At 41.4% G+C, this 26958-nt stretch overlaps 1 protein-coding gene across 9 annotated transcripts in view; it reads right to left on the reverse strand.

Moving 5' to 3' along the window:
* The window catches only part of BCL11B (BCL11 transcription factor B), a 98827-nt gene that overhangs the window by 56483 nt on the left and 15386 nt on the right, over nucleotides 1-26958 (reverse strand). The window contains exon 1 of one of the 9 annotated variants that reach the window (XM_074956205.1): nucleotides 26024-26045. The exons of the other annotated variants lie outside the window; for them this stretch is intronic. Within the exon in view, the coding sequence (XP_074812306.1) occupies nucleotides 26024-26030 (7 nt within the window). The 5' untranslated portion in view covers nucleotides 26031-26045. Of the gene's footprint in view, nucleotides 1-26023; nucleotides 26046-26958 lie in introns of those variants that run through there. 9 annotated transcript variants of the gene reach the window in all.

A 26958-nucleotide genomic window follows, 5' to 3' on the forward strand; every position in this document is an offset into this window, starting at 1 on the left:
GGTGTGAGATACTGATCATTCTCAACTCAGCCACAAGTTACAGGTCTCGATGCAGGAATCACTGGCTTGAATTCTATGGCCAGGGTTATCCAGGAGCTCAGACTGGATGATCAAAATGGTCCCTTCTGGCCTTAAAAAATCTATGAACTCCCTCCTATTTCAAAAGATCAGATACTCAGCATTTACCCATTCTTTACTTCAGCAAATTTCCCACTGAGATAAATTCTGCTCCCAATCACACTATTATAATTCTGGAGTAGCTTCAATGAATGGCTTGGAGTTACTCTGGATTGACACCAGTGTAACTAAGAGCTAGAACTGTCTCATTCATCACTGTAAGATTTTGCCAGAATGGGGACAGAGTGGAAACAAAGTAGAGACTTCCAGATTGGCCCAATCACACTAACGTGTAGGTTTGCAGGCTCTGGACTAAAATCTGACAAGTGCCCAGTCCATAACTGGCCTGTCAAACTGTGTCCAGGCTTCTTCACATCCAAGTTTTGTATACATAAAAAACTCAAACCAGGATGAGGAAATCACATTTACACATGAAAATCAGATACTGTACTTAGAAATCTAGACACCCAGCCTGCACAATCTGGGCTCAAGGAAGCCTGGATGTAAAGAAAAAGTGGGTGCAATTTTAGAAGCTACTTTAGAAAAACTGATCTAATTGTTTTAGTGTATTTTATATATCCCTGCCTAGATGTTTGAGGCATAATTCTCCTCTGCAGTCAGTATGGGAGAATCACTCACCTGCACTGCAGATCTCTATAGCATATTTTCTACTCATTCTGCATGTGTAGCTCCCATTGATGTCAATGGGAGTTTTGCAGGTAGAATAGTGTGAAGCAGACATAGAGAGATCACAGTCTGGATAAAAGATGTCCAGTGCATATGGGAGAGGAGACATTTTTCCTTACACTTTAAAAAGGCTCTACATTGCATATATATCACTGTTGAATTGACTCCCAGATACATCTGAGAGTCATTTTTGTTCCCCACTAATTTTACATTTACAAAGAAGAATTACTACAGATAATTTTCCCAGGTATCTGGCTGGTGCGTCTTGCCCGCATGTTCAGCGTCTAACTGATCACCATATTTGGGGTGAGGAAGGAATTTTCCCCAAGGTCAGATTGGCAGAGACCCTGGAGGGTTTTTGCCTTCCTCTGCAGCATGGGGCAGGTTTAAATTAGTGTAAATTGTGGATTTTCCGTAACTTCAAGGTTTTTTATCATGATTTGAGGATTTCAGTAACTCAGCCAGAGGTTAGGGATCTATTACTGGAGCAGGCGGGTGCGGTTCTGTGGCCTGCCATGTGCAGCAAGTCAGACTAGATAATCATGATGGTCCCTTCTGACCTTTGAGTCTAAGAGTATAAGAAATTAAGTTAAATTAAATATAATCCCCCAAAATTGAAATGAGTGTAAGGATCTTGCTGACAATGATAAAACCCTGGAAAGTCACAACCCCAGCATAAATGTTATCCTTTCATTGTTCCTCTCACCTTGCCTAGGCACTGCTGGACATACTGTATTGTATATGAAAAAACCGAATTCTCTCAGACACATCTGCAGAACAGTACCCAAGCACAACAGAGTGGTACAAGGGTGGAATTGTAGCCTACCCTTGGAACGTAATGTATCAGAGTTTTTAAGACAGCCAACAAATTAAGAGAGATCTTGTTTTATGTATTATATTCTGATCAATGTGCATGTATATATGTGTGTATTTTTATATTCCTTTCTTGGTGCGTTGTGTTTGCCTGTACGTTTTTGTGTGTGTACATTTGTTTAAGCCTCTCTTCCAAGTGCATGCGTGCCTCTGTATGTACATACTTGCTTCTCTGTACCCACGTGTCCAGGTAGACAGCTAGATAGGCAGTCAGACAGATTCAGTTACATTATATAAAAAAGCTCTTAAAATAATGGCAGATGTCAGTCCCAAGCAGGAAATTCAGAGTGTAGGTTGCAAACCCATCTTTGCACCATCCCATTGTGTTCAGGTACACTCCTGCAGCTATTTCTGAGAAGTCTGGTATTCTGTATTTACCATGCAGCAGCCATGAGCCAGACACATCCGACAGTGCAATGAGAATCTATTTGATAATCTCTCCCGCTGATCTGAAAGCCTTTCCTAAAACGAGTTGTTTCATCTGTGTTACATATTACAATATGGGCCTTTTCCACCTAGTATTATAATCTCTTAACCATGGATTTTCTCTCTCACACACATACACAGGCACATATATGAATAGGAGCACACACACAGACATAGGGACACACACAGGCACAAGGAAGCAAGCACACACACAGAGTACACACAGTACTGAGGTTTACATAGAGGCTCTAATCTTTTTCAGTGGTAACACACATACCATGGCATGTACACACAGAGAGGCAAATACCCCTTTCTCACACACACAGAAGAGTATATGCAGATACACACATAAAACATGTACATACGCGCATGTGCATGCACACACACACACACAGAGAGGCATGTTCACACACAAACACTCAGAGGTACGGACACCCCAGCCACGCCACCTTTCAAGACGAAGTGCACACAACAATTTGTGATTATTCAGATTCACACACCGCCTGACTTATATTATTCTTTCTCCAGCTAAACTTTATCTACACATATGAAATGCAATGTTGTAAAGGACGGGTGTTCTGCGTGGGGTTTGTTTTTTTGGGGGTTTTTTTGGCAAACGAGGCTTCCCTTTGAATAGATACGTTTCTTTATCCCAAGGATTCCAACTGATAATGCATAAATGAGTCACAGAAGAACAGCGACGTTGTGAGCATGAAGGAGAAAGAGTGTGAGTGAGGGACACTGGCACAGAAACTTGACAGTACCCTAACTCCCCCTCTTTCTCCCTCCCCCCCATGCCAAGACATTAATTCTCACAAGTCGGAGAAAATTACTATGCATGAATGCAAAAAGCATGATCAGGAGTAATTAACATGGCTTCATATGCAAATTTTATTAATGCAGAAGTACAAAGTCATTATGCAAATGAAACTTACGTCAACTCTCTTGACAAATATTCATCTCTAAAGCTCAAGTTTCTCCTTCTAATTTTTTTTGGGGGGAGGGGGTAAAACAGAAAAAAGTGACGAGGACTGTTTGACAAGTTTGCAAAGTTGTTTTTCAACCAGAGAAATTTATTTTTGCACTGTTGATATTTTTTTGTTGTTGTTGTTGGCAGGTACACGACAGCTCATAGAGAAGGGAAAGGGAGAGGTGGGGGGCAGAGGGAGGGAGAAAGCTACCAGCAGCAGGCAGCCAATCAAAACGCCAGCGGCTGTAATGAGCGCGATTGATGACTGTTTGGCTTTACTGCAGGGTAATGAACTAGAATCCAGTCTGAGGAGGAAAAAAATATGAATATTCATGAAGCTGTGCTCCTGCCTTTGATGATTAAAGAAATTTTTAATATTCAAATAAGCGCTTGCCAAGTGATTAACAAAGAACAAGCACGCAGGAATATGGAAATGGAGCTGTGGAAGATTTGGGAGTCACAGTCTGTGCAGCAAAGACAGCACAAAATTTCATAAACAAGATAGGCAGATAACCCAATTCAAATTCAAGCAAATAAAGAAAAAAAATAAAATCCCGTTTCTTTTCATTGACTCAATATTCTACTAGCCACTTTATTTTAAATTATAAAGGGGAAAACAACTATACAGTAAGACTGGGGTGGGGGGGGGAAGAAATATCCCCATAATTAAATGTACTGTTTGCTTATTAAGTGCGAGTCAATTTTGTCAAATCTACCCTGGAAAAGGTTGGGAGTTTTCTGGTTACAAACTGATCAGAAAATACAGAATAACTCCCCTGTCTGTTCTGGGGCATTGCTTTTTAGGTGTCTGTTCCTGCATAGTGCTCAGCACTTACAAAATGTGGAAAGCCCTCACCTTATTGTATATAACTCAGGCAGGAATCGAGGGTGCTTTGCACTAACCAGATCAAGCCCTATAGTATTATGTGTGGTCCCTATGCTACAAAGTCCATCCTTGGGTGTGGCCATAGACTGGAAACAAAAAAACGTACCAGGTAAGGAATAGTGCGCATCCTTGGGAGCCCGGCGGCAAAGAGGAGTTCAAGAAGGTCCCAACCAACTAATCAGTTGGTAGGAAATGTGCAGGCAGCATTCTCCAAGTGAGAAAGGTCCTTGCCTCCCCACAGGGTTTATGAACAATGCTACAAAAAGCCAGCAGTTTTACAAAATGTCTGGTAAATTCAGGCTCTCACACTTTAATAGCTCCACTAAGGATTCACATTGAAGCACATAACAGCAGTATTAACTGCCAAAATCATTTTGCAGTGAAAATACATCTAATTAACAGCCGACAACATCCACTGTTTTGAAATTTCAAATACAAGATAAGTTGAGTGCCACATTAACTGAGCACCAGATAGCTGAGCTCTAACTGCTGCTCCAGGGACAAGGCATGTAGGTCATCATTCCTTGGGTCTCTTTTAAGACAGCAGAAATCGGACTCACCTTCTTTGTTATTAGATCCCAGGGTTACACAGGCCTGTTCGGCTTTTCTGCAGATTTTTACAATCTGAGGTTAATTATTCCCATATTTTAAAATCTAAAAAACATATTCTAGGAATCATTGAAGAATTAGCTGATTTCTTCAAACTGTATCATTTCAATGCTATTTAAAAAAAAAAAAGAACAAGGATGAAACCACAAATTGCACAAAATTGCCACAGACGAAGTCTTTCTAAAAGGGCAGAATGGATTTGATGGGATTTTCTCCCATAGCTGATCCATTTTTATAGAGACAAAAAATATCTATTATTTAAGCACTGTAAGGGGGAAAAAAGCCTAAATGTAAAAAAGTTAAGGTTAAACATCATCATTCAGGAAATGCAAAGTTATAGCTGAGACTTTTGTCTTCTGAACAATGCCAAGCTCTTCCTAACATGCCCTGTTGTGGCTAAGCATTTGTAGGAGTCTGAAGTATTATGTTACATAACATATATGCTGCAGTGGTTAAGCACAACAGAGCTGGTTAAAAAGAGTGAATGTGACCTCAGCTTTACACTTCCTGACTTTTGTTAGTTTATGTCAGATCCTTAACACAATGTAAACATTGTCTTTTGCCTATGCAATTCCTTGGTTTTGTTTTAATAGCAGTATTTTTTTTTTAAATGCCTTGGAAGCAACTAACAGCTCACACAGTCAGTTCCTTTGCAGCTCTGTCTTTGGAGCTTTTATGCTCTATCATAAGAACACATATTTATATGTAAGACAAAGATTTACTTAAGCTGTCTTTAAAAGGCATTTTAAAGTCCCTATTTACTCACTTCTGGACAGAAAATGATCTTTCAGTGGATCAGCTGAATACACACATTCAGTACAAGGAGTCAACGTGAAAAGTATTAGGGTCATGTTTTTATAATCACTCTCTAAATTTAAGGGCCCCAAATTGTGCATGCAAGTTGTAGGGTCCTAGTAGTAGTCAGATGCTATAATAAAACAAACAAACAAACAAACAAATAAATAATAATAATAATAAACAACTTTCATTTCACTAATGCCTTCCATACAAGGCTCTGGAAGCACTTTACAAACATAAATAAACTGAGCTTAAAACACCCCATGTAAGGTTACTAAATGCCTAAATATCCGTTTTGTGCATGCAAATCCTCTCCTTGTATACATATCTATGTTTTTGATCATCCATATACTTGTGTGTCTATTTTGGGTGTTCATGTTTAAAGAGTAGGATGAGATATTTTTACTTACCCAACAAACCATCTGAATTTTCATAGGTGACCCCTAATATCCCTGAAGACTGCTTATGGAGTGCCCAAACCTGCCCTTTAGAAGACAGGTATGTTAATTGTTATTTGTCCCACTATTTGGCAACAACTGATGTCACGGTGCGTATTTTGTATGCCACTCATCAGTATCCATATAAAACACACTCTAGATCTCATGCCTGTTAGATGGTCAATAGACATGGCTAGAGAATCAGGTCAAAGACTTTACACTCTACTTTGTCTAATGTCACGGCTGGGTCATTGAACCAAACCTGCTCATTTATCTTTGTTATTTTTTTAATCACTCAGAGTTTAAATGCAAAATAATTAAGAAATAAACCAATATTTGTTATTTTAAATTCACCCCCTCCATTAAATATACGAAAAGAATTACTCATCAAAACCCAAAACTATTATGGTCCAAATTAAACCATGCTCCCTCCTCCTCAAGACAAGAGTGTTTGCATCATTGGTAGCTGCCTACATTTCTATAGGGGTGTATTAAATATCAGGGAGCGACACGAGGAAAGGAAGGGGAGGGAAGGGAAGGGAAGGGAAGGGAGGGTAAATGAGGGCAGAATCAGGCCTAAAGTATCTAGCATTAACAAACAGGACATCAAAATCATTTCTCATTTGAGCTAGTGTGGTCCAGTAAAGCAAGTATTGGACTGGGAGTCAGGATAGTAGGGATCTACTCCCAGTTCTACCACTAACCTCCTGTGACCTTGGGCAAGTCACTTCACCTCTCTCTGCTTCTGTTTCCCCTCCCATCCTTTGTCTGTCTTGTCTATTCAGACTGTAACCTCTTCAGGGTCTTTTACTACGTGCACGTACAGTGTCTAGCACAATGGCACCCTGATCTCAGCTGGCGCCTCTAGGTGCTACTGAAATAAAGTAATAAATAATAATAATCACTCCGATTGTGGAAGTTTTTTTTAAAAAAAAAAATACAGGATTGACAATAAACAGTGCATGAATATTCCCCTGATTTCATTCCCCAGCTCTCATAATTAAGTCCTGAGGAGTTTCAATGGTTATACAAATCCTTGTGGGGATTTAAATTTTTAGTCCTGAATATTCAGCAAATATTCCTGATATAATCATAATATTAAAACATATCGCCCCAATAGGTGATCAGAGCAATTTATCCGATCCTGGAATTAATGAAGGGAATTAGGGGGTGAAATCAGGGCTGCATGTGGGCAAAAATACAAAGATACACACACACATAGTATATATATAGATATAGACATACACACACACATATACATGATAGATAGATAGATAGATAGATAGATAGATAGATAGATAGATAGATCGTACAGCTCTTCTCATTTTAAGATGCAAAAACGAAGGGACATGGGTAAGCAGGACAGGAGCCTGGACTAACCAGTGGTCAATTATGCTGACCATTTGGCTTCTGAACTTGTCCATTTGGGACCAAATTTTGTTCTCAGCTGCTCGTATTTCAATGCACACAAGCATCCTCATGCAGAATTTGGCCCTTAGAGAAGAAAGCAGAAGGAATTCGCAGCTTGGACAAGTTCCTCCCACCAACTGCCCCTAAATTTGTCCCCATTCTATTCTCACCCCTTTTTTTCCTTTCTCCTCTACCCCACTTTTTCATCTGCCCCTACAAATCACCCCTCACCAATGAAAAAACCTGGTGGCAGAATTAGACTGTAGTGGGGCTTAAGCAGCTCTCTAGCTGCCTGGTCTCAAAAGTGGTTTTCTTATTATGGTGAATCTCAGGAGACCTGAGGAACGAGAAATGTGGTGGTGGGAAATGCACAGAGAGAGCGAGACCAAGGAGAAAGGAAGGCTGGAGCGAGAAGGGAGAGGCAAAGAGAGACGAGAGGACCAACAAAAGAATGAAAGGAATGAACAAGAGCAGAAAGTTATGGTATTCTGTCTCTTTTTTTCTGTCCCCTCCTTTTTTCTTTTTGGCTTAAAAGAAACCAAGGGAATATAATGTTTAACCCTATATTGATGCAATGTTAAAGCCATGAATGGGCACAAAGGAAATGGAAATGTTAAGGTGCTCATGGCTGGGGTGGAACTGGACCTGTTCATGGTCTGAACGATACCAACTGGTGCTCCAGAATCCAAGCCTCCTTTAAAATAAATAATTCTCTAGCCATTAGAGTTGCAAAGAAAACTTTCTGCTGTGAATGGGATGTAAATCAATGAAGTGCTGTTTGTCTGAGGCTATAGACATTGTGAAACACTAGCTCTGAGAGCTGTGAACAGCCCCTATTCAGCTCCGCAGCTGTTAACTCTGAAGACTAATGACAACAGTTTAAGTATCAACAATGTCAACTGTTTCACTGTTGACTCAAGAAAGTGGAGGGAGGACGATCAGCTCATATCACTGTATGTAGAGAACATACACAAGAAGATCTGTGCTATCTTCTGTAATTGACATCTACAAGGGCTGCAACTTAGCATATGGGCAGGGCTTGGTTTGTGATCAAAGTTTGGGAGAGTACCACGTACTTCTTTTTCCAGTTAGTCTCCTGCTAACAGCAATGTTCACTTACCCAGTATTTATAATGTGGATATTAAGCTATACATTTTATACCCCCTCTAGTCTTCAAAAATTGCACACGCGTACAATGTGGATGAGTTAATTACACTACTAGCAATTTCACTTTTGCTTTTCCCGACTTTTTACGTACAAATCTGTAACCACAATTTTCCCCCGTGTATAAACACTATTCACAATCACCATGACATTTCACATAAGCAAACTAAAACATATCAAAGAGTGGCAAGTAGTTAGCAGGAAAATATTCAATATAGATTTAAAAAATAAGGGTGAACTTTGATTTGTGGATCTCTCTGGGAAGAAAACTCCACTAGTGAGGACCTAAAATGTCCCAAAGTTTGACACCTTGAATGTACAAATGAAGTGGGTAAAGTGACTAACAGGAAATTTGACACAATCCACAAAGCTATAAGACTCCTGAGGATTTTAAAAGTCAATAGCAGGATCTTAAGCTTAATTCTCAATTCAATGGTCAGCCAAAAAATCTGAGTAAGTAACAAAATGATACATGAACAGAAAGTATTCCAGAAAATTAACCAAGCAGGTTGGTTTTGATTAGCCATCTAAGGTGGACAAAAAAAGCAGGAAAATACTATTATAGGGATTTTAAAAGGTGAAATAATCAAGGAATGAATCAAATTTTATTTGCAAAAGGAAGCCGTGTGTTACAAATTTTGGACCCAATCCTGGTGTTATATAAATTAATCAATTATAGTTTTGCCCAGTGCTTCAATCAGAGCAGCAGCAGACTCTTTAGGAATGTTGACTAAATGAAGACTGGATGATCAAATTCCATCTGGGAAGGTAAAAGACTAGCACAATCAAGAAACAACCCTTGTTCCTCACCACCGGTGCAGAAGGATAACAGCAAATTCAGCCTTGAGAAAGCAAGAACCATTTGACCACATGACATGCCGCTGTAATTATATTCTCTTTGGGCCTGATTCTACCTCATTTACTCATTTTGAGTAGTATCTTATTCTGCAAGTAGTCCCACTGTGAGTACAGCCAAATCAAGCCCTTTCTTAGTATGTCTGTCTGAAACTGAAGCCAAAATGATTTACTATATCAAGAAGGATGTTTAAAAAAATAAAATCAAGTTGAGAACAAGACGGAAGTTCTGCACCATCAGAGGGCAAGCAAAAGACCACCATTTTAGCCATGTTCAGCATAAGGAAGTTATAGTCAATTCATCTTTATTATCCTAGTAAAATAAATGCCAGTGGATTTTTTTGTTTTGTTTTTAATGAAAGTGTCTATACACTCAAACTGGAGCTCACTGCTTTGTATCACACTATAACAAAATCTTTCTATGGCCTCTTTGGTTTCAAGACAAGTTTCTGAAATGTCACTGACTACAAAAATTGAACCATCCTATAATTAGTTTTAACAAAGTAGTCCTTTTAACCCTGATTTTCTGGATGTAGATGGCATTTCAATATACATATTGTGAACCTTTCCTTAAAGGATGAGTGGAATCAAGACTGCGAAATCACGAACTGTGTTCTGATGTATCACTTAAAACAACTTCTTGATTTTTCTGTAACAGAATTCAATCCATTTTCCAGTCTTTTAACAGGTGATCAGGCAAAATGTATATGCATATCAGCAGTGGCAAAACAAAGTAACACCTTAGAGCACTAATTTGATAACGATTGTTATAACCAGTTAACACTAGTATCATTATTCCTTATGATTTAATATTCTACTGGCTGTAAGAGAGGTTTCTGTTCTGCTGAGGTTTATACCACTGTTTAATGTAATTAAACAAACTGGCAGCAAAAGCCTCATGGAAATATCATTTTGATCGCAGAGTATTCCCACCAGAAATTTAAAGGAATCATAATATACAAACTTTGATTCTGTTTTATTTTTCCTCCCATTCTCAAACTGATCAGGCATTTCTGGACTTAGTAAAGCAAAGGAAAAAATTAATTTGGCTTCTCAGGACATGTGGTTGTTTACAGTAATAATCTACTGCGAATAATGAGCTCAGTTAAGGTGTAAGAACAAAGCCTGAGTTAACAGGCTCTGTGCAGTGAACTGAGTTGGGACTGGGAATATAGAATTCACCGTCTCCCAGCGATGGAAAGGGCACAGCCTTCCAGTGTGCTGTGTTCCCAGCCATTGACTCCAGCTTGCTCCCAGTATCACCCCTATTCTGCTTCAACAAGCATGCACAGAAAATGGACGCCCCTCTGAGTGGCCACTCACTTTGTACGCTCTCCCCAAAAAGCTCACCAGGTAGAAAGGGCCTCATAGGAGCCTCCACCCTGGGGTGGATATTACAATGATGGATTTTTAGGTACACCACAGAAATTCCTATTTTCATGGAGGGCATGATACCACTCGTATTGAAATCGAAGGTAAAACTTCCACAGGCTCCCATGGGGGAAGGGTCAGACCCGTCCAGTGTGACCAAAGAATTGCATTTGAGGCCTTGGCGGGAAGGAAAGGAGTATTCTTCTAGTTTTTCAATCAAACTGAGGGTAGCGCTACACTTAATACAGCTGCACCACTGTAGTGCTTCAATGAAGACACTACTACGCCGATGGGAGCGCGTCTCCCAACAGCCTAGTTAATCCACCTCCATGAGAGGCAGTAGCTATGTCAACAGGAGAAGCTCTCCCATCAACACAGCACTATTTATACCAGGGTTAGGTTAGTATAACTGCATCATTCATGGGGGTGGATTTTTCACAGCCCTGAGCGACATAATTATACCAACGTACATTTTGTAGCGGAGACCTAGCCTGAGTAAAACTCACAAGGGCGCTGACTCATGTGAAGCTCCCATTGGTTTCAACAGTAACTTTGCTGGCATAAAAGACTGCAGGATCATGCCCTACAGTTAAAATAATCTCAATTCCAAATCAGTGGGAGCTTTGCCTACATTGATTATGCAGCTTTGGGCCCACAGTCTGGAGACACAGGCATGCTTGGGCATCTCTAGAAGACGTAGTTCACTGACTGCAACGGAGCAGCACCACGGATGAATATGGCCCTGTATGTCTTTGTGAAAAAGGGACTTACCTTCCACTTCTAGGGTGTGAGCTCAGGCCCCATTCTACAGTCCTTACTCAGGTGAAACCCCTGTCAAAATCAGTGGAAGTGTTGCCTAAGTAAAGACAGATTGCAAGATCAAGCCCTTGGCCTGCCATTTGGAATCCAAAAGGAAATGGAATGGCAGCCACCACTCCTACCCCTAACAGGCACAGTAACAAAAAGAAAAACAACCCGCTTCCTTCACAACAGCAGAGCATATGAGAAGAGGATGGAGTCAAAACTCAGTTAAAATAAAAGCTGAGTCACCTTTCCCTCACATCTGAGAGGGTATCTGGAGGGAGGAAAAAAACACTGAAACGATATCCATACCTATCCTGATGTGGGACAGGGAATGACTAAGGGAAGAGAAAAATGTCTGGTTCCTATTACTGCTATCATCAGTCCTTTCTCCTTCACAATCACAAATAGTTTGCTTTAAAAAAAAAAGCTTCTGTAATATATGTTCTGATTTCCTTAAATTGATCTCACAAACTGCTAGTATCCAGTTACATCTCCCCATACTGCAGGTTTTAATACCCATATTCTACAGCCTCATTTCTTGCAGGGGGAGGTAGCTCAGTGTCACTGGGTTTTGCAATCCAGCAGCTTACTTGGCAGAGCGAACTGCTGGTTGGCAAAATCCACTCCTTTGACAAAACTACTATTTCTGGGCACTCACTCAAAAACAGGTAGGAAGCAAATGCTGAGAAATAAGGAAGTAAAAACAGCCAATAGATTTTTCACTACCAAGAACTCCAAGAGTAAACATGATTTATTAGCTGTGTTTAACGTGTCTCCTCTGCACTAGACTGCAGAAATCTGCTTGCATTTAAAGAAGGAGGGGGGGGGCGGGTGTGGAGGGATAAAAAGGGAATCCATTACAGAGCTTCGCTAGTACTTTCTGAATTGTTCAGTCACCCAGTTTTATTGAGTACAAGTATTTTCTAACCCAAAATATATTCATGTGTCAGAAGAAAGCAGCACTAATCTGCTGTTAATTAACAAGCTGCTGCTAACAAAAGATGAAGGACCCAATTCATACAAACAATATTTACGTGGGCGTCGCACGATTTTGCCACAGATCTTTTCTTTTTTTTTTTTTTCCTTTCTCCCTTAGCACAGGAATTGTGGGTATCTACAGTGCAGGAATTCTGACTCAAGCTTTGGACCAGTGTACGTGGTTGAGCTGAGAATCCCATCCTGCACCTGCTGAACTTAATGGCTAGATTCCTAATGTTTTCAATAGAAGCAGGATCTAGCCCACAGCTACAAGAAAAATTATTGTGGATTGAAAAAGTATTCCTTTTTTCTTTGACTGCTGAAGGTGCCAAGTGAAAATTTACTTAGATCCTTACTCAATTAAGTAGCAGCAACCATCTTTTGGCTTTGGGCCCACAGCAGCAACATTGCTGTGCCACTGAGAAGTGACACCTCAAGCCCCCTCCAGTATTCACCCTATACATGTAACCAGTGGAAGGGCTGCAAGGGGGGAAGGAGAGAAAGGATCTTAAACTTCAGTCTGTGATTTTACCTGTGTTCACATGTGCTGGGGAGGTGTGTGTGTGGAAGGGGGAATGTTTTCACAATAACAGCACTAAAACCTGGAGGGGATATGGTCTTGCTGCTCAAAAATAGCAAAATATGCAGAGAGGTCTAGCAGTGTGAGCACAAAACTGAAGGCCAGGAACTCCTGAGGTCTAATCCTGTCTTTGACACCCACTGCCTTCTGTGGCTTTGGACATGTCACTTTTGGTATTGAGTACCTGCAGCTCCCATTGTATTTCACTCCATGAGGAGGCACCTCTGAAAGTCAAGCCATTATCATCTTTCTGTCTCGTCTATAAAATGGGGATGCAAATACTTTCCTCACATAGGCATCCACGATTTGTTGATGTTTGTAAAGAGATGGAAGGGAAGAAGCACCATACACTCTGGTGCTCACTAGATGTTTACAAAAACATCCCACCCTTGCTCCATCAGGGACAGCTGTAGTGCAGAGAAAGGACCAATGGCCTCCAGTGTTTTAAAGCATAAAGCCAAGTAATCCTGCTCTGAGCTTAAACCGCTGGCGGTTGGATGGAAATCTCTACACTAGAGCTTCCATAACTGCTACCACTGGTGGAACTGCCTGGGTCGTAGCCACATCAGCAAATATATCCTAGTGGCTGCAAGTGCTAAGCAGCGATATTCAAGCATGATTTTCAAAGTGCAAAGGTTCCCACATAATTGCATACTGGGGAAGGTGTTCTGCTATGAAGGTTCTTTGCATACTAGTTACCATTTCACCCAGAAGGGTCACATTGGTCTCTCCAATAAAAAACAATCTTCACCTCTTGCCCTGCAGGCTTTACCTCTGCGCACATTAACCCTAATTCTCTAGAACACTCATTTCTCTTTGTTAAATTTACCATGGATCAGCCAGCTCATTTGCTGGGTATCCTAGCCACACCCCATCTACAGCAGGCTCCTCCCACTTCCTGGGCTGCACAGGCAGCCTCTAGCCTTTGCCAGGCTACAACCCCCAACTCTTCAAGACAGACTTTTTGCTGGTAGGGCCCAGAGCCTGTGTTTGCACAGGCAGAAGCGTGTGAGGGAGAACAGCACTGAATATACATTCGTACATGCTGTTGCACAAATCTATCCACCTCTTTGCATATACAGCATCTCTGGAGGGCAAACCGTCTTTGCCACTTCATCAAATCAGTTCAAGGGAATCTAGAGCTGCATTTATAATGGAGGAGAGTTCTGAGTCCTCTTCTCATTCCCTCTGTGAAATGCCAAAAAATTTTAAACACCAATAAATGTATTATTTTAAAGTCCAAGTTACCATTTTAAGAAGATTTTCAGAAGAGCTAACTAGCAGAGGATAGATAGATAGATAGATAGATAGATAGATAGATAGATAGATAGATAGATAGATGTTGCATTTCTCCCCTAAATAATACAGCATTCCAGATGAAAAGTGGAGACAATGGGAATCAGCTTCCAGGTATCCCTAGAGAGGCACTGAAAAAAGCAGAAGAGGGACAGAATGCAAGATGGTACAATACCACCCCCACGTAACTAATGCTATAGTTCTCTATCCCTTTGAACAAATCGGAACCTTTGATGACAGCTGTACAGACTGCAACAATATACGCACTTAGATGACAAACACTAACCCTTCAAACACAAAAAAGTGTCCTTGCTCATGACCTCTTATGACCATTTCTATGCATTTCTCCCCCAATGGATATATTTAGTCAATTTTAGGGGTCTGATCCAGAGCTCTGGAGACTGAAGTCCGCTGGGAAGATCCAGCAAGGACAGCATCAGGCCAGACTTCCTCTGCCAACGTACCCTGACCTAGAGGGAACACTGATGGATAATTTTTGGTGGTAAATAAATCCCAGTAAATAAACCAGATCCTGTACAGTATCAGTGAAATCACATAATGCCTCTCTTTCAAGAAAAATTCCCCCATACAATTAGGCACCCTTGATCAACTTCAAAATCTAAAATAAAGCACATGTCCCTAAACGATGAACGCTGCAAAAATGGGGTAGGGTTTCTGCGGTGGAGTCTGGGGGAAGGGTGATTGGGGGAGGGGAGGTTGGTTAAGTGATTTATCTTTTTCTGCAAAGAAACCCTGTACCATAAACATTAATCAAACACTATATTCTGCCTTTTAGTCTCGAACAATTATGAGTACAGTTTTGTGATCTTTAGCCATATTTACTGATATTCAAAGGCAGATTCTATCTTGTTAGATTGTTATAAATGGGACCCCCGGGAATCAGCACACAGGCTGAGACAGATGTGAAAGCTTTCTTAGAGTTTGTGCGTGTTTGACTTTCCAGTGCTGAAATTATAAATGTTTTATAAAGAAAAAAAAGCCATCTTCAGATTTCTCTGCCAGGTCATTAAAGAGAGCAGTCCTTAGACTAAAAAAAGTTCAGTTTTGCCGAACTTTAGATTTTTAAGGTGAACTATTTGTTAATAAATTTTCAAGTGTGGTTTACATGTGCTTGCCATTTGTAAACTTAAAAGTTTTAAGAGACAGACAGACACAGAAAAGGCCTCTGGTTATACCCCATAAAAATAAAAAACCCCACAAATTCTACCTTGTTCTCTCTTAGTTAAATGCATTGTGTCTGGTCCAGACCTGTTTCACAATATCATAAAATAGAGACATGCTTCCGACACTAGACTTGAGAAGCTGTCGCATTGAAGGAAAACTTTTAATCTGCTATAGGCAAACAGAGTACCTTTTTATTTCCTAAGGAACAGCTTTGGGGAAATGTTTAAACAAGAATTTAAGAGCTTCATTGTAAGGATGCATACAGGGGATTCAGACAGCTACTGTTTTGGGGTTGGTGGCGGGGGTTGGGTTTTTTGGGTGGGCGGTTCTTTAAGGACTCTTGAGTTCCTTAAATTACTATTTTAAAGTAGACATTTTTTTTCTTTGTGCCTGGGGGTAAAGAAGACCCACAACAAAATGACCACCTACACTCCATTTTATTTCTGAATAATGTAAAAGACAAAAAGAAGTGAAAAACAGGTATGAATCTCCAGCCATTCATCTGAGTCTTTTATTTTCTTGGGATACTTTTAAGAACTTAATCGTGTCACAATTCGCAACACGTTAGTCCTCGGATATTTGTAATAGCAGCACAGGGTTTTCCCCAGGGCGCTTAAACATGACGGCCCCGCTACAGCTTCCTTATCTACCCCCATGCATTTCCCACACACAGTCCACTTGGGCTGAAAATACGAACGCAGGCCAGAAATCCTGCAAACACTTAATGGATGTGCTTAGCTTTATGCACGAGTAATCCCAGTGAATTCAATGACGCTGCTCACATTCAGAAAGCTAAGTGCACGCTAAGAATGAAATTGAGGCCCCACTGGAGCTGATGGCAAAGCTCCCATTGACTTCACAAGGGCCAGGTTTTCACACTAACGTTGTTGCAGGATTGGGGCCATAACCATTTTAAGCTACCTTTCTGCAGTTGTCCTTCTGTTGCTGCTGTTTTGACCTATGCCCCTTTCCCACCTCGAGGTCCCTCTTTAAAACCCGGCCATGCAGGAAACTGCTCGCTGTGACAGGAAACATCCTTTGCAGGTAAAGCTGAAAGAAACTATTTCACCCCGCTGCATGCGTTTGAATATACTAATTAAAGCATGGGAACTTTGGGTCCAAATGCTTCCAAGAAGCAGTCGTTAATGGAAGTTGATGTGAAAGGGGAAGCCCCAGACACTTAAAACTAGCTGTGGTAATATAACAGGAGGCAGAGAAATTTTGTTTTTTAGTGTAAAGACATCGTTGCACAACTCAGCCCTCAAGTGGTTAAAACAACGAAGCAGAGACGGGGGAATCGCTGCTGAAAAGTGGGGGTGAAGCAGCTGCAGCCACCGCTTGCTGCCTAGGAAGCAATGCAGCAGCGCTGTGAAGAGGAGGCAAAAGTGAGCAAACCAGCTGAACTGCTTGCAGAATTAATCAGTAACAAAGAGGCTGGAGCGGTTGGCGGGCTTCAGCCCTTGAACCTGGACTCTGCTCTATAAATTTCAACTTGGAATGGCTCTTTACTTGATGAAAGACAGGTTGGCACTGGGCCAAGTCTAGCTACCACCATGGGGCGGGGGGGGGAGGGGGCGTGAAAGAAAAAGCAAACCTTACTCCGGAAACTTCGCTTCAGTTTCAAACTCTTTTTATGAGCTAGTAACAGGGCACTCTAGAAAATGGGAAGGGGGGGGGGGTGGTTAAGAGGGAAAAAATTAGCAGAGAGTCCTTTTAATAAATAAAACAAAACAAGTAAATGCTAAATTCTAATCTGGATTTGTCTGCGCAGAATAATAGCAGCTATAATCGAATATTTCAGGATTCCTAGCCAATAATTCAAACAGCAACTTTTACAGTTATATTAGCTGGCTACGAGTTTGACTCTGAAAATAATAAATGTCTTAAAAGGAGACTGGCAGTTTAATCCCTGTTTGCTATTCTACTGTATCCGCTCCTCCCCCATCACCCCGCCCTCTTTAAATGACCAGTAAAAAACATCAGCTTGGTGTAAAAATCCAGATGAGTCATTTATTAAATAACAACGTTTAGTCTTTTTTTAAATGTTCCAAAGGGAAGCACATAGAGAGAGAGCAAGCTGGAACGCTCCGTCCGCCAGCCGCCCTTGTGCATTGCAAAGGCAGTTTTCTTCACGAATACCTTTCCACTTTGGTGTGTATCAAATGAGAACAGACAAGGAGTGGGCTGGGCAAGAGTGTGGAGAGGAGAAGGGGGGGAGCTGTCAAAGTGGAAAGAAAGAAGGCGAACATCTATTCAGAGGCCAGACGCACTGACCAAGGTCAGCTGCAGAGACACAGCCCCCTTGCAGCAGCTGTGCAATTATGCCCAAATTATGCATGGCACTGACGGAGCTTACAAGAACCTGCATGGCGAGGTTGGACAGGAGGATCTAGGACAGCAGGAATGAGATGTCTAATGATTTTAATTGCTCTGCAAGTTTCTAAAGGCTAGATTAGATGCTCTCTAGCTAGAAAAGGGTCTGATGCGCCACACTGTTTGCAAGAATAAATGCAGATAAAAGACCCTAATGAGAGACTGGAGAGAGAGAGCGGTATGGTAAGTGCCACCCGTGATCAAAAGGTGAAAGAAAATATCAAAATAAAATGCAGTACAATCAGCTGAGAGAGGGGAATGATTTCTTCACAAAAACCAGCTGCTAAGGTAAATTAGCTTAATTACTGACGGGAAAAATCCTCTTTTTGCTAATGTGTTCTTATGGAAGTCCTTGGTCCTGTAATCTTGTCAAGGATGCAATAGATAGAGATACCCTGCTCTTGCAAAGGGGACAAGGATCAACAGCTTGGTCTTTTCCATCTGTGACTTTCATGACCCTGCTGAGAGACCAACAAGCAGTGTCCCCCACCTTTCTCGCTCAAGATATACGCTAACGAGCACAAGAACACAATACTGAAGGTCCCGAGATGTTGGACTCAGCAATGGTTAGTGCTGAGCATGCTCAAATATTCTGCAAAGGCAAACATGCAAAATGAAAAAAGAAAAAAATAGCAACCACCAAGAAACCACTTCACATCTGCCATTAAAATTATTAAATTTCTTACAAGTGGCGTCTCCTCCCAACTTCCTCACCCACCCGGAGCCCTCCAACATGCCAACTGAGAGCCAAGAATGCTTTGCATCTGCTGCAACCACATTTATTCCTGTTAAGGGGTTAACGATTCGTTTCCACTACTTCTCTCGAGAAAACCTACAATGAAAACATTGGCTCACGAAAGCGTTCTCACTGCCAGAATGCCACAGCGCGAGTGAAAAGTCCGTTTTGTTTTCATTACATCTCTGGGATTTCCGGCTTAGCTCCTGAGCTTAGACATTAAGTCCCCAGATACCCCACCCACTTTTTCTAAAGATTTATACAGCACAGCCCACCGATTACCAATCTGAAGGTGGGAGGGAATGGGGACAAGAAGTGATGCTAAAGACGGATGCTTTTGCTTGAAATCAACGTGCCCGTCTCTCAAACTGCAAACTACTCAGTTTCTCTGGGGCTCTGGATTTATTTCCAGCCTTGTCAATTAAGCAACGCCATTTCATATATATGACTTTTTTTCTTCTGCTTCTTGCCCTCCCCGCCCCCAACTCCCTACTCGCCTACATGCTCGCAGGTCTGAAATTCAGCCTAAAATCAATGCCCTCTGAGTGAGATGAGATAACATGACACAGAAATCTAAGTCTTTCTAGTACAAAATGTATGATTACTTCATGATTTTTAGCTATGATAGAAAAATGTTTCAATCTCAGAAACCCTGGGAAAGGGCAACCTGTGTCTCGGTGACCTGATTTGGTCACGGTGTGTTTAGGCAGCACAGGTTCAGACATGGACTGAGAAATCATAACATTCTTCCACAAGACATGATGGGAGCCTACTCTTGTGGTACGGCAGTCCTGTCCCGCAAAGGCAAAGGAGCATCTATTTTTATTTACTTATTTATCATAAAACCATAACCGTGGTTTTTATTGATCATCCATCATTCTCAAACAGTCCAATAATTTGTACTTGCAGGCTGGCTTTTCTACAACACAAGGTCTGCCTGTAAATGTTCTTTCCAACTAGGTTTCAGCGCAGCCTCTAATTCCTCAGCAAACTCACTTCTACGATCAAATACTCCACTAATCATACCAAGTATTTTTATTATTATTTTCAATGCAGTAACAAATGTCATAGCAGGTTTTTATAATTACTGGGCAAGTCTTTATTTTGCAATGGACTGGTTTTTTGCAAGAACACCAGGAAAATGACTTATGATTGGATGACCAGCACTTGTTCATCTTTTGCCATCATATTGTCATTAAAAATCTATCAACCTGTCAGTAGTAATAATTATCAGACATGCTCACTTGTCTCACACACACGCCCGATGTAACTGTAAAAGAGGTCCCAATGAAGGCAGAGAAACATTTTAATGGGGGGAGATTTTGATTTTGCTTAGTCCTGGGCAAATCAGGAGTCATTCCACTGAAATTAAAAGAGTAATACCAGTGTAAAGCTGATGTAAATGAGGGGGATTCAAGCCCACTGCTTTTAAAAAAAATGTGCAAATACTACTCTGACACCAACGTCACAGAGGATTTACTCGAGATTTACATTGGTATCAGAACAGAACTTGACCTCCAGTACAGTACGACCTTCTTCCAACTTGAAAAAAAATCACATTTCTGTCTGAAAAAGTTTTACCTAGCATAGTCACAAGATAACTGTAACTGAAAGAGTTTGAGGGAAAAATTATATTTGTTCCTGTTTTTTTCATTTTTTTACTTTGTGCATTTGACAGCATGCTGGGCTTGAGTCACTGCTCCGTTATCCCACTCAGCTCAGTGTAACACCACTGGTTTCAACAGTTACCCTGTTGTGAAAGTGGAGTAACACAGTGATGTACCTGCCTTTTGTGAGTAATCATTTTCACTGTTCCTCCTGCCCAGTCAGTCAGATAGCCAGTTTCCCTTGTTGTTTGTGTGGGTCTATCATGATGCAACAGGAGACAAAAACATTTATGAAATATAAGAAAATGAGATTATAAAACCACAAAAATTGTCAGGGAGAATCTGAGGTGGATGTTTTACCTGAAATTACTTTTTTTATTTTGTCTAGATTTCAAATTCATAGACAGCAGTATCCTTTTAAAAAAATGTTTGCTCCAAAATATCTAAACAGCAAAATTTCAGCCATCCAGGCTAAATCCTTCTCATCTTTCTCAGCAGTAGCCCCTACTGAAATCAAGAGAAGTCATTGTCAGAGTAAGGAGAGTATGATTTGGCCTCCTTGTTTGCTTTGATAGGATGGACTACTGCAGGCTATTCTACTTCAATAGCAGAAAGTAGCTCAAGAGCATCTCTGAACTTCCCCCATTAACTTTCCTGTCCCCTCAAGGGACAACTTCTGCATTGTGTTTAGAAGTGGAAACCCATCCATTAGGAGTTACAATTCCTGACCAAGCCAACGGCGGTGGAAACTGAACCAGGCAAAAGGTTTTATACTTTTGAGCAGCTAACCTGCCAAAGAGGAACCAATAAGAAATCTATTCTAGGAACACAAGACTTGCCATACTGGACGAGATTCAAGGTCCATCTAAGCCAGTGTCCTGTCACTGACAGTGGCCACCACCAGACTGCAGAGGAAAGTGTAAGAACCCCACAACAGGCAGATGTGGGATAATCTGCCTTTTTCACATAGGCCTGATTCTGGTCTCTCACAGTTAGAAACTGGTTTAAACCCTTAATGCTGTAGTATATTTCTGCAGTTGCTACTGGAGAAATTCCCCTCTCAGAATTAGTGTGTACAGCTGACAGATGAGTGGAACCACAGTTATGGCACTGGAGAGAGCAAGGAATAATGCAGGCAGGCACTGTGCAATTGTTCTCACTTTGCTGTATAAATGCACTTCAGGACTGATTTTCTCTTCTCCATTCTGGACTAAAGAGACTCCCTAACATGCTTTATTTTGCACTCGTTTGGTGATGTGCACAAACAAAGATGAGATCATTCAACTTGTTTTTCCCCTTGTGACCCAAGTCAGGGCCTCCACCGAGGTCTCCAGAGGCAAAAGATTTGTTCTTTAAACCATTGCAACACTGCACTCGCTGCTCTCATCAGGTTTGGGGCTGATAGGACTGGGCTGTTTTGTTGTTTCTTGGGGGTGGGGGGTTTCTGTTTTCCAACGTTAGATATGCAAATTAGCAAAATATATTCATAAATGTCTGATAAAATCATAGCTCCTGATTCTGGTCTTACAGCAGGGTAGATTAAGGTAACTCCAGTCACCTCACTGGAGTTACACCAGGGGAAAACAGCAAGAATGAGAGGAGAATCAAGCCCATAATGTTTTCTCTAGAAGCCTAAGGAAAAGATTCCTACAGTAAGCTGGTTTTCTTAGGCCCTCATATCATTTAGTTTCGGAAGCCTTTTCTTCCTGTTTAACACTATTTCTAGCCATCTCCTTTCCTTGCTCTGATAAATTATCCATGCTACAGCTATTGTATTGAAGAGCTACTGGTGGTGGGATCAGGTGCCACAGCAGACTTCCTAAAGAGATCAGCCAATGCTGACTGGTTTCCAGCACCGTATGCCAGCTCAGTGTTGCTCAGACCACCTGTTCCCAACCTGTCTGACATCACGGGCGATCAAACTAGGTTTTCTCAGCTTGCATTTTCCTTCGCTGGTGTACTAAGGCATGGTGATGGCTGGCTGAGTCCTATAGTTAATATGGGTGCACGGGCCCATAATGGTACATTGTAAGTGAATGTCTCAGACTAGACAGCAATAATAATTAGCTGTCATGATTTGAAAAAAGGATAATCCATGCCATTGAGTTAACAATCACTCACACAACACACATGGATTTAACTAATCTTAATTTGGAGAAAAATAACAATTCTAAATATATCAAATAGCCTATTTCATGGCAACCTGCAGCAGTGTTTATCTCTGGCTTCCAGCACATGCCGGTTATTTAGTTTCTCTACAGGCAGTTTTACCATTTAAAAGCCTGAAATGCACATTCGTGGAGTAGGGGTTGCAGTTAAATCCCACATTTGACAGGGAGGGTTTTTTTTCACCTTGCACATCTAGTTTGAGTCCGTAATGGATGGAGCCCAGCACTGGTGGCCTGAACTGGATGAATGAGGAATTCAAATTAACTCCTACTCCCAGCACTGTCTTTGCAGAAATTAACTCCACTGTCTTAATGAATTTCTGCTGTTGTTTTGGTCTCATTGTCTGGAAATGTATGGCTCCTGGTCTACACTTGTGAACTAGAGACAAACACCACAGAACCTATCCAGGGAAGGCAAGACAAGCTACAAAACACCACTGTATTTCTCGTACTTCTTCTAAAACAACTGACATTTATAAAATACATGCAACAGTGATTGACAACTCCTAGCTAATTCACTGGCCTGGCTTCATTTTGTTGTGGAACAATCTGAAGCATCTGTTAATACAGTGCTTTCTGCAGAAGAGCGAGAACGGGTTTCTAAACAGGTTAGCCAATTTAAAATAAACAAATATTTTGCAGAATAAACTGCCTGTAGTCAAGTCATGTCTTTACACTGGCCATGTAACATTCAAAAGCATACCTTATAGACAGTGATAACAAAAAGAAAGCTCTTTGATCAGCCAAAGTTTGGCCTAGCAAATTACAAGTTAAGAGAACACTACAGATTTCAATATCAAAAGGTCTTTTAAATCTATCCTGATTCAGGAGACAAAGTTACCTCCTCTTCTATGGCAGTCTAGACGTTCTGGATTTGTGTTATACACACACACACACATGTCCACACACACACACACACACACACACACACACACACACACACTCTCCTGCAGATCCCCAGGATCCACTGGCTCTTGTTAGCTATGCAAGTATTCTAAAACCACCCGTGATGTGGTCAAGTAGGATTCATTGAGCATATTAAGTGGAGTCACACCTGGCTGTGAAGAAAGAAAGAACGAAAGAAAGCTATCCATGAGTCTATCAAAGAAAGAAGAACTTGGCTAAATCATGGAATGTTACAGAACAAAATTCAGGGCTTTGGAAATTGAGGCCATAAATCCAGCTGGAAATTTGCAATATGGAACTTTGTAACCCAACCATTCCAAAAAAGAAAAAAATCTCACAACTTCAGAGCACCCTGAATTAGGATTAAAGTTTTACAATGCGCTGCCTCCTGGCACTCCGGCGGAAACACCCACGCCCGCAGAGAGTAAGAGGGTTCTGTGGCTCAGCCAAGCTCGTTGCTTGACTTACCTTGGCTACGCTCAGCCATGGAGGGCTGTAATGTCGTGCAGCTTAGTCACGCAGCAGAAGGCCACACAAATCATTTCGACTGAATAAGAAGGTCTATGAAAACAACACAGGATCAAGGAGAGTAGCTGAGACCTATCTGAGGGCAGCAGCGGTGGCAGCATATTTCAGGGAGTCGGAGTGGCGAGCGGGTGATTTCTGGTTTCTCTCTTCAAATATAAAGACTCAATTATCTTTGAACAGCTTGCTTTACACATGAATTGACACATTTATTTTACAATAAATAACTGAAAGTTATCTATGTTTCCTTTACTGTTAATCTACACAAAGAAATAATAAACAGAGCTTGTCTACAAAAATGCAACTATTGCAGTCCTCCAAATTCAATTAAGCTAAAATAATTAATGCTTCTGCCATATTAAATTACTTTATACATTTGAGCCACTGAAGTTTTTATTCTTTAATCTTTTCCTTTTTATTTAATAAAAAAAAAAGTTTGTTTCAAAGTGTGTGTGGAGGGGGGCTGGTTAAGAGGGGGGAAAAGGAGCATGATTTGCTGTTAAAATGTAATGGTCTCCTCTAGCTGACACAGCATGTAGAGTGTTTGGTGCCTTTGATTAAAATAGCATTTTAAATGCTTTGAACAAACATATCTCCCCGTACTTCTAAGGGATTATTTTACATATTTCTTGGTGGAATAAAAAAATTCATTCTTCCTGTCACCGTGCAGAAGGGCTAAGAATATCTTTCGTCACATACAAAGTAAAAATACTGTAGGCTGCTGCATTATTCCCCCAAAAATAAAAAATAAAATAACGGGAGGGGGTAGGGGTGGGGGAAAGCCGCCTTCGAGATTAAGTTTCCCTTTTACGAAATCGTATTTAGCCTCTTTTTTTAACAAATCTAACAACAATGCTCTACAGCCTCTCACTGGGAAATACCTTTAATGTTAAATGGAGATTCTGATTTTCTTGGCTAATGCAGAAAGCCTTTCTATTGAAATATAAGTAAGGGGCCTGGTATATCCCACTAAAGCCTTTCCAGTGAATGACTTCTGTGGGTTTTTCATGGCTACCCTCCATGGCTGTAATGTGAGGCTTTTATCCTACTATTGAAAACTATCCTCTGCTATTTAAAAAAATAGAAGGACACTACCTTTTTATCTGAGAGTTCAGTTCCTAATTGAGAAAGCATTATTACCGCAGTATTTAGTGGTGAGTCCCTATCTGCGTGCAGTGCAGAGAAAATCCCAATCAATCTATAAACCCCTTTTATTTTTGTAAATTCAGAATATCCCATACACATTTCCATTTGATCTTCAGGTTAGTGTGAAAGAGATAAGGAGCTCTGGATTGGCTTGCTTTTTTTTTTTCTGGATTACATTTGGGCATGACTTTGGAAACGTACAGCTACAGAAAAGACTCTAGGCCCAATCCTGTCAGGCACTACGCAACTCCTGCAAGGTGCCAAAAGCCTTCAACTCCCACGGAGGTTAATGGTTGTTCAGAGTGCTCAGCACCTTGCAATTTATGGGTTCAGTGGCTGCAAAATCGGGTGCCAAGTGCACACTTTGAGCTCTCTCTTGCTCCCATCAAAGTCAATGCCTCAATCGATTGATTTCAATGGGATCTGGCCCTTTAATAAGGTATTAGACCACAAAGAAGCCCTATCTGCCAGGAAATGCATGCACAGGGGGCTCTTGGAATCATGGAAATCATGGGTGGGAGAACTACCACAGTGCAACCTGCTCATGATGCTGCCACTTCTGATGCCCAAAAACCTGCCACCTTCACATGCTCCACTTCAAAAGCCAATGCACTCTTGTGAGGAAATGGGGTGAGAGCATGTTCTGACTAATCACATTCCAACGGGAAAGACAGAAAAGTACCTGCTCAAGATCTAACTTGGGGGCTAAGTGCATTAACTGAGCGGAAGACATGTGTCTGTTACAGTGCCTAGCTACAGAGCCTGGCTCTTCAGATCATCTGATAGAGACTCATGTGTTTGGCTTTGGAGGTTCCCCGATTCGCTCTCCAGTGTCAGCCAAGATAGCAGCTGTCACAGGGCGAGCGGCATAGCACACACCAGCAGTGGTTACATACTTCCTCTCAACAGAGAAAGCTCATCTGGAGCATCCGATGCGCACACCGGTTCAAATCCCATTTATGTAACAGCAGACACCAGGGCTTGAACCAGCAGCCTCTGCTGCTAAAAGCATAAGTCTCTGTAGCTCAGACTAAACAGACAGCCGCTATAGCTAGCAGATGTAACCGACACACATTTTCTGTAGATCAAGCCCTGCTGAGGACACGTAACACTCACCGACCATTGGGGTTGTGCTGTGGTCACTAGCAGAGAAGGGATACTGGGCCAGCGGATCTGATCCAGTATGGCAATTCCTAAGGAAACCAGCATACTGAAAGCAATAACCACATCCTGTTGCTCTTCAGTATTGGATGGAGAAAGTGGAGTCCACCAAGAAGACAAGTTTGACTCAAGATCCCATGCTGAGATAGTACAGGAAACACGCGCACTAAGAGAAAGAGCAAGTCACATAACTGTCATAAGCAGTGTGTGCTTAGTAACCGAGGGAAGCATAGGTGCAGAGCAAAGGAACGCACTATATATACTTCATGCTACAGAAAAGCTTTCCCGTGCCGTGTACGCTGCAGAAAAAGTTTCAGAACAGCTCATCCAGGTAGATACAGTCCCCTGTAATGTCCTGGTCAGCGAGACCGCTGGTGATCTGCCGAATAAGTGCTGGCCTCAGGGCAGCTTTAATCTACCCATCCAATTTCTCCAAGAAATTCAAGCATTTTAGAAAAGAAAATGTTTGTAATCTGCTCTCACAGGCCAGCGTGGGTTCATCTCTACTTTCAAAAACCCCTTTGGGGGCATGTTTTTGAATAGCTCCCTTCCTTTCCGCCTAAACCTATGAAAATCCAGGATATACAGGGCATCGGTAAACACATCCCCAACAACAGGTCATTTGGATAATGAGACTGAAATTCACCTCATTGCAGAGGAGTGAGGAAGGCCCTATATACCAGGTAAGCCCCACTTTATTCCTCAGGACCAAATCCTCCTCCCATTAAAATCAATGGGAAAATTGCCATTGATTTCAATGGGATCAGGATTTGGCCCTTTCTACAGGCTTTAAGTGTTGCATAGGGCCTCTGCACTGGGATGAATTTCCCAAGTGTGTAATGTTCTGTTGTCTTTCCTGGGTAACTATCTGCCTTCCGACTTGGGGAAGA

The sequence above is a fragment of the Natator depressus genome, chromosome 6 (genome assembly GCF_965152275.1).
Source record: "Natator depressus isolate rNatDep1 chromosome 6, rNatDep2.hap1, whole genome shotgun sequence".
Classification (NCBI taxonomy): Eukaryota; Metazoa; Chordata; order Testudines; family Cheloniidae; genus Natator; species Natator depressus.